This window comes from Mus pahari, chromosome 14, assembly GCF_900095145.1.
Source record: "Mus pahari chromosome 14, PAHARI_EIJ_v1.1, whole genome shotgun sequence".
NCBI classification, from domain to species: domain Eukaryota; kingdom Metazoa; phylum Chordata; class Mammalia; order Rodentia; family Muridae; genus Mus; species Mus pahari.
Window position 1 is genome coordinate 11,956,462 of NC_034603.1, and position 8,819 is coordinate 11,965,280.

At 45.9% G+C, this 8,819-nt stretch overlaps 1 protein-coding gene across 1 annotated transcript; it reads right to left on the bottom strand.

The window, feature by feature from the left end:
* Positions 1 to 1,719: 1,719 nt before the first annotated feature.
* Positions 1,720 to 7,322, bottom strand: Pttg1 (PTTG1 regulator of sister chromatid separation, securin). Its single transcript, XM_021213753.2, has 6 exons — positions 7,300 to 7,322; positions 6,671 to 6,769; positions 5,657 to 5,835; positions 4,008 to 4,101; positions 2,454 to 2,612; positions 1,720 to 1,799 (listed from the first exon to the last, which is right to left on the bottom strand). The coding sequence occupies exons 2-6, from the start codon at positions 6,756 to 6,758 to the stop codon at positions 1,720 to 1,722; spliced, it is 600 nt and encodes a 199-aa protein (XP_021069412.1). The 5' UTR covers positions 6,759 to 6,769; positions 7,300 to 7,322.
* Between the last annotated feature and the right edge of the window lie 1,497 nt (positions 7,323 to 8,819).

Below are 8,819 nucleotides of genomic sequence, written 5' to 3' on the forward strand. Positions count from 1 at the left end.
GTGTCACATGGTTGGGCCAGGCCTTGGAGTGTCCTGGTGCTAACAGGCACCAGGCCCCCTCCCCCCCTTCCTCATGGAGATGTATAACCCAAGCAATAGTCAGAAGGGACTCCAGCCACCACGCCCTCTTGACTATGATGGACTCTATACTAAAAAGTGGGACTTAGACTTGGAGTCACTGTGGTCTTGCAGACGTTGGGGAACAGGTCAGTGTAAGGGAGTTAAAGAGTTTGGAGATGCAGGCCGCAGAAGCCCTGGTTTCTGTAAGCAGAGCCTAATGGATCATTCTGGGAAGAGTTCAGAAGACTAGAACGCTGCTAGAAAGATGGACAGGAAGGACTGCTCCCCAGGGTAGAGAACAAGAGTGGGAACTGAAAGCCACTAGTGTTAGATTTGGTAATGAACCCACCTCCATCCCAACCAGACTCCAGAGAGCTGAGTGGGGCTGACCTCAAAAGTGGACTACCTTGTGGTGGCTACAGTTAGGACAGCACAAAATTCCCACTGCGACTCAGTTAAGAGCTCACTGCTTTACCCAGACTCAGTGAGAGCAGCAAGCAGAGAAAGGAAAAATGAGCTCCGCCCAGTAAAAGCAGGGGGTGGGGCTAAGGCAGATGTGGCTCTAATTTAGAGATCACTCCCATCAAGGAGAATCTTCTGACTTTACACACAAGACTGCACCTACCCAGAGCTCCAAGAGACAATAATTAAAACTCACTTTTAAGAGAAGCCTTCCAGGCCCCCTGCTGGAAAGTGGCTTCCTGGGCCAGTGTCTTCCCAGCTGCAGATGCAAAGCACACCAGAGGACTTCATTCTTCCCACCCTGAAGCTCCAGATAGTCTTGGGTCTCCTGATCATTTTTCATTCCCACATGGATCCTATACCACATCCTCAAGAGGTAAATTAAGATGTTAGCCCCCTCCCCCCAGGACTGAAGCCCCACATCTTTTGCAAAACTTGTCACACTTCAGAGACCAGCATGCTGTGGCAGTTGCAAAACATAGTTCACTCGAAAACAAAGATCCCAGTTCCATAATGTTCAAGAATATAGGCTTAGATGTCAATAACACTAATGCTTATCAAATACTTATGTCCACTATTGGATACATAACCAACTTCTATAGTCGGGGAGCGAACCCTACTGTAAGTAAATTATTTGCAGTGATCATCAGAGTATCAAAGTATCTAGAGATCCCGAGGAGACTGGGTTCTCAAAGATTTAGAGCCTTTCAAATTCTGGTTACTGAACACTAAAGTCATTAGAACTAAACCAATCTGGTGATAAAGAATGCCTAACAATAAATACTTAATGAACTGGGAGTAACTCTTTTAATTAATAGATCTAATAACTGCCGGGCCTGGTGGCGCACGCCTTTAATCCCAGCACTCGGGAAGCAGAAGCAGGCGGATTTCTGAGTTCGAGGCCAGCCTGGTCTACAAAGTGAGTTCCAGGACAGTCAGAGCTATACAGAGAAACCCTGTCTCGAAAAACCAAAAAAAAAAAAAAAAGAGAGAGAGAGAGAGATATAATAACTCACTAGTTAACAGCCACAAAAAGGCAACGAAGTACACAGCGAGAGGTCTACTTCCAAAGGAAAACAGTGGCGTCTCCTAACGCCAAGAAATACCAATCAGGGGTTGGTTAAGTATTCATGATCCAAGCATACGAACAAATGCTTTATTAATACAACATACATAAACTATAAAGGAGTAAGAAGTTTAAATATCTTCATTGTAACAAACAGGCGGCAATTCAACATCCAGAGTGGAGAGGGAACTGGGAGGAGACAGCGGCGGGCCTGGAGGAAGAGGAGTTTCTCATTAGATTCTGCACTTCCTTTATAGCGCCATTATCCATAACAAATATTAGCTGCTAAATTTCATCCTACATTCATCTAAGGAATATCATGCGCACATGCAAATCTTTTACATGCGGCAGCGGTGTCTGTGTCGGTGGGGGCAATCAAGAAGCAGGTCTTTAAAATACTTGAAGCTACTTGTTCTCTTGAGCGTAAAGTCTCACAAAAATCACAAAAATCAGACTGGCAACCCATCTCATCAGAACAGGCGGGAGGCACTTCTGACACACACACACACATGTTCCAACTACAGCCTTAAGCTTTCCATGGTTGACAAGCTACTGTCGGTCTACACTGTCCTGACAGCCACAGATGGAAACTGGAGTGCTCATCTAGTCTCGGTTACCACAGACTTCAACTCCTAGCCTAAGAAGCTGTGTGTTCAACTTCATCCACGGCTATCACCCAAGGCTGGCCAGAAAACCTTCTTTTGGGACTCAACCATAATGACCGAGGGAAGTTCTTATTCTAAATTCGGCCCCTGTATTCCAAAGCTGCTCACAGGCTCGCCTGTACAACTCGGTCCCCACAACGACATGTGTCATGTGACAAGTTGCTTACAGCCCGTCTTCGAGAGGGCACTGGCTCCCTTACCAGATTCCCATGGTAGAAAGGGTGTCCTCAGAGGGCTGGGGGGGCCCAGGTGCAGCAGCTTCTCCAGCCCTCTCTCTTCATTCAGGGTCATGAGAGGCACTCCATTCAAGGGGAGAAGTGAGATCTGGTGCTCCTCAGGCAGGTCAAAACTCTCAAAGTCTGCCACAAAGGGAAGCCAAGCATGAGGTAAGTGCTCCCTCGGCCAGGGAAGTACATCAAGTCAACCTATCCTTCGCCACTATTTGCCATTTAGAAAACAGAGCCAACTTAACAACAGCCAGTTAGATAATAAAGTTACTGCCCCAATGTAAATATTACTTTTGCCATACTCGGGGGAAAAGTGTAATTTTAACAGCCCAGATTTTGAACACTCTCTAATAGGTTCTGTGAAGCATCATGGCGGTATGTGGCTATTATATGAGCATGGGAGAGTGTGATGTAGGAGCGATATCACTGAGTTCAACGCTGAACTACAGAGCAGGTTCCCATTCCCTGTCAAAGATTCTGTAATGAGAACTTCTGCACACCAGAAAACATGACAAGCGTACCGATGTCACAGAAAACGGATTTACAGTGATCTGAGCTGTAAGCCAAGCCTGGGTTTTTTGTTTTTTGTTTTGTTTTTTCCTGGAAGACAGTTTTCATCTGAAAGATAAACTACACTCTAGAGAATGTACATGTTCCATACTCCCTTTCAAGGAATGAGGGAAGTCTACCACACTTCAAGGAAAATTTTGTCACCAATGACAAAATTCAAAAGCAGGAAAAAGTTTAGAGTTGTAGAACATTCACCTGTAATAGCATGACATTAATTTGAAATTTTATCTTACATTACTTTATACTTGGCCTTTTCTTTTTTGGTTTGTTTCTTTCAGAAAGGGTCTCTCTACATAACCCTGGTTGGCCTTGAACGCAAGAGACCTGCCTGCCTCTACCTGGGACTAAAGGTGTCCACGTCCAAGCTCAGCTATACTTGGCCCTTTTTTTTTTTTTTTTTTTTTTTGGTTTTTCGAGACAGGGTTTCTCTGTGTAGCCCTAGCTGTCCTGGAACTCACTCTGTAGACCAGGCTGGCCTCGAACTTAGAAATCCGCCTGCCTCTGCCTCCCGAGTGCTGGGATTAAAGGCGTGCGCCACCACGCCCGACTTACTTGGCCCTTTCTGATGACATCAGAGGTGATTTCAAGTAATGCACCTTCATGGTTGCACAATGAGATACACAGAATGTTTCAGTATTTGGGTTTCTACATCTTTTTTTGAGAAAGGGTCCTTCTACATAGCCCTGTCTGTCCTGGAACTTGCTCTGTAAATCAGGTTGGCCTTGAACTCACACAACGACGACCTTGAACTTCTAAGTTTTTCCTCAACATCTTTGCTCCCTTTGTCCCCCTGACAGAAGGTGATACTCTGGCAAGCGAGTCCCCCTGAACAAGTCTATGTATTCAAAGGTTCAGACAGTCTCAGACTCTAGGGCTACCTGCTATAGTCGAACAGAGTTAGAGTCTAAGAGAACTCTCAGGCGGAGGGCCTGGCCATCGTACCAAAGACATTATTACCTAGAGGATTGAAAGGGAAGAACTTTTCTATTTCCGGGTAGGCATCATCAGGAGCAGGGACAGAACTCTGTGTCTTAGTAGACTTCTCGGTGATCTAGAAAAACCCAAGAGAACAAGCACTGTGAGAACGGAAGTCTCACTCGCCTGCATGGTAGCTTGAGATTGGACAGCCTCTTCCAATGATGACATCACTATTTCAAATTTGTTCATTCTGTGCTGTCTAAGAAGTCACAGTCCTTAGTCTTCAGGATTCAGTGTAAAGGTAAGGAGGAAACTTGACTCCTAGAAGTTGTCCTCTGACTCTGATATGCATACCATCACATGCACCGGCCTGTCCTGTCCTGTCCTACACATACACACACACACACAAGAGACAGAAAGATGGCTCTGTGGTTCCGAGCACTTGCGGCTCTTACAGAAGACCCAGGTTCAGTTCCCAGAACCCACAGCCATCTGTAACTCCAGTCCAGATGAAGCAACGTCTCATGTCTTCCTCAGGCACATGGCACACTTACATACTGGGACGGTTTGTATATGCTCGGCCCAGGGAGTGACGATATTAGGAGGTGTGGCCTCACTGGAATATGTGTATCACTAAGGACATGGGCTTTAATACCCTTGTCCTAGCTGCCTGGAAGCCAGGCTTCTCCTAGCTGCCTTCAGATGAAGATGTAGAACTCTCTCTCAGCGCCTCCTGCACCATGCCTATCTGTACATTACCATGCTTCCTGCATGGTAATGGCTACACAGAGAAACCCTGTCTCAAAAAACCAAAAAAAAAAAAAAAAAAAAAAAAAAAGCAGAAGCAGAAACCAAAAAAAACAAAGATTTACCAGGTAGACAATCAATAGCCGCAGGTCAAAACAGAAGCCTGGGAGTTCTTGATCCTATCCAATCCGTGTATGCCAGAGTGGGGGCATGTAGCTCAGGCTAGCCTCCAACCAGCCCCTCCTCCAGCTTCAGCCTCCCAAGTGCTAGGGTTGCAGGTGCGTATCAAACCCAGCTTAAGTACGTCACACATCTGTCACGTGGCCTCTAGCCAACTGCTTCCTGGTACTAGTTAAGAACAGCTGAGGCAGAATCAGGGTTAGCTATCCCTAAAAGCTGCGATCTCAAGATGCTCAGCAACTGGAAATACCACAGCCGGACTCTTCTCCGTGAGTCTGTGGACCTCTCTCTACCTCCTACTCAGAGGAAGAAAGGCAGATGGGAAGTCCGTTTTTTTTTTTTTTTTTTTAGATTTATTTATTTATTATATGTAAGTACACTGTAGCTGTCCTCAGATACTCCAGAAGAGGGCGTCAGATCTTGTTACGGATGGTTATGAGCCACCACGTGGTTGCTGGGATTTGAACTCCGGACCTTTGGAAGAGCAGTCGGGTGCTCTTACCCACTGAGTCATCTCACCAGCCCGGGAAGTCCGTTTTTAAGCATCAGAAGTGCTACAGTGGGGCTTAGGATGGCTCAGAGGTTAAGAGCACTTGCTGCTCTTCCAAAGGAGCCAGACTCCGTTCCAAGCACCCAGCGCCCTCTTCTGGTCTCCTTGGGTAACTGCACACATGCTGTATTCCTCTACAGATAAGAATAAACTTTTTTTTTTTTAAGTGCCAACACATGTACAAGTATTCGTATTCATAGCCCGCACTCACCTTTTTCCCAGTCAAGGTTGGCTGTTTTGGTTGGAGGGGTTTACCAGTCTTCACGGGCTTTTCGGCAACTCTGTTGACCATTCCCAAAGCCTTTCTGCTGGCTTTAGGCAAGTCCGTATCATTGAACACTTTGCCGACTCGAGGCGTTGAAACCCGCAATTTCCCATCTAAGGCCTTGACTGTTGAAAAAAAGGATAATCATAAAAAAAAAAAAAAAAAAAAAAGTCACAGACTCAATGGGTAAATAAAGGAGCTTTCGGCTAAACCAGACAACCTGAATTCAATCCCCCCCCCCCCCGAACCCACACAGTATAAGGAGAACCAATTTCCACAGGTTGTCCTCTGACCCCCACAGGCACGTGTGTGCCCCCACACACATACATACAAATAAAGATAATAAATGTATTGCTCTTAAAGATTAGGCCATACAAACACCTCGTCAACTTAACTCTCACCCACCAATCTGTGCCTCATTTTGGGCAGTGACTTAGGACTCTTAGATAACCTCATTAAGACAATAAACACAAACACTGGCACCGTGGCACAAGCCTTTAATCCCAGCACTTAGGAGGCAGAGGTAAGTGGATCTCCTGAGTTCAAGGCCAACCTGAACTGCATAGCAAACTCCTGCCCAGTTAAAGCTATGTCAAAAAAAAAAAAAAAAAAAAAAAAAAAAAAAAAAAAAGAAAAACGATTTAAGTAGAGAGCCTGGGCATGTGACTTAGTAGCATTTGAAAAGCTCTAAGTTCCATTCCCTGCAGTACAAAAGCCAGGCACGGTGGCCCAAGCCTGTATTCACTGCACAGGGAGTGTCAAAAGGATCAGAAGTTCAAGTCCGCCCCGGGTTACATAGGGAACTAGAGACCGGTCTGAACTACAGGATACCTTATTCTGAAAATAAAAGGAAGATAATAAGTATAAAAACATACAAACCTGATTCCAATCAACCACAAAATCCACTAAAGGCTGGGACCATTCACAACAGCTGTGTATCTCAAGGCAGTCAATACTTACCACCAGAGCCTGGCTTCAACCCATCCTTAGATGCCAAACGGCTGCCGGGTTCTTCGTTATCCTTATCAACAAAGATCAGAGTAGCCATTCTGGATTACTCTAAGGGAGAGACCTGAATATTAGGATATTGGCATTGAGGAATGCTGGAAAAACTACGCAGTAACAGAGACCAAGCTTTACCCAGGGCACCTAGGCATAAAAAATGTATAAGTAGCTGGGGAAGTCAACACGCTTAATCCAGATCCTAAATCTTCACGCCAGGGTCATAAAACACTCAACTCAAAGAAATCAGTTGATGTTGGCACCCATCAAAACCGTCTCCAGCCTACAATCTCAGCTATATAGAGAAGCCAAGAGGATGCTCAAGCTTGGCCTCCCGCTACATAACAAGTTCAAGACCAGCCCGGGCAGCTTGAGATCCTGAAGTGGGGAGCGGGTTGGGAAGAAGAAAAGTAAAAAACAGCGTTGCTGTGGGTCGAGCACGCCAAGAGCGCCTCGGGACGCGGGGCCGAGTGAAGCGCAAGTCTCGACTCTGCTTCAACCTCCAGTCCCGGGTCGGCCCTCCCCGCCACCCCAAGCTCGCCCAAGACGCCCTCACCCACGACGCGCTCGCTCGCAGCTAAACTCACCCAAGACTACGCCACCAACGACCCGGCACACCGCAGTTTGAACTGTAACTCGAGCCTCAATTGGTCCCTCCGAGAGGAGGCGGGGCCTAGGGCCTGAGAACCAATGAGAGCTACTGAAGTTTTCAGCCGCCGCCCCCCTCCTGCGTCTGACTCCAAAGTATTAAGAAAAAAAGAAAAGAAAAAAAACTAGAATCGTACATTGTCCAAAACTCCTGTAAGAGGCTTTTTGTTTGCCCCGACATGGACCTGCGAGAAGGTACTAGCCCAATAACACGAACGTCGTCTAGTCCCTTTGAATTTTAAGGGCTTTTTTTTTTTTTTGAAACAGGTTTTCACAGGACTCAGACTGTCCTTGAACTCACTATGCAATGGATGGTGAATAACCTTTAACTCCTGAGACTGCTTCCGGTCTTCCAAGGACTAAATTAGTGTCTGTGCCACTGCTCCAAGCTTACTTCTATGGTTTTGGCTTTTTTGAAAGAGTCTCTTACTACCCAGTTCAGGCTTTCCGGGAACTCAGTAGTCCAGCCCTGCTTCTGCCTCAAGATTCTCCTGCCTCGGATCAGAGTAGCCAGAGTGTGTTCTCTAGGGGAACAAGCCTGCACAGTAGATACTGGAGTTTGGGGAAGACTGAAAAGGATTAAGTAGTACTAGAGACCAACATATACACAAAAACTTAACTGAAGAAGCCAAGAGGCTTAATCCAGACCTGCAATCTTCAAGTCAGAGGCACTAATCTACTGAGACGATGGTTTGGGTCTTGGGTCGGCCTCCACCAAAACCTATCCAACACTGGAGAGATTCCTGGGCACCTACTGCTCTTGAAGAAGACCCTGGCTGTCCTCGAAATCACGATGCAGACCAGGCCGGCCTGGAACTTAAGACATCTGCCTGCCTTTGCCTCTTAAGTAGTAGTTAATTTCTGCTTATTTTTAGAAATTGTGGAAATTAGGCAGGTTTGAAGACAAAGAATGGAGATTATTATAGAGCCCAGGACTTCCCATTGAAATAAGCATTGTTAATAATAACATTGGAGCCTTCCCCTACACACTTTTTGCTATGTGTGTGATTACATTTAATTAGTATAAAAGTTCCTGAGCTGGGCGTGGTGGCACATGCTTTTAATCCCAGCACTCAGGAGGCAGAGGCAGGCGGATTTCTGAGTTCGAGGCCAGCCTGGTCTACAGAGTGAGTTCCAGGACAGCCAGGCAGGGCTACACAGAGAGACCCTGTCTCGAAAAACAAAACAAAATAAAAAGAAAGAAAGAAAGAAAAGAAAAAGAAAAAAGAAAAAGAAAAGAACCAAGTCATTAGTCTCTTTTGTGTATTCTTGAAAACATTCTAAACTTCCATGACTGATACTTGGGATACTTGTACTAGGATTTTCATCCATCCCCCTCCTGCTGGACCGACCCTTTCTACAATGGTTATGACAGCCAGTGAAGTCCTCACTCTATGGAGCCACAGGAGATGCTGATGTGTGACTGGTGAGTGGTAGATCAAGAAAGCTTGCTTTCTTT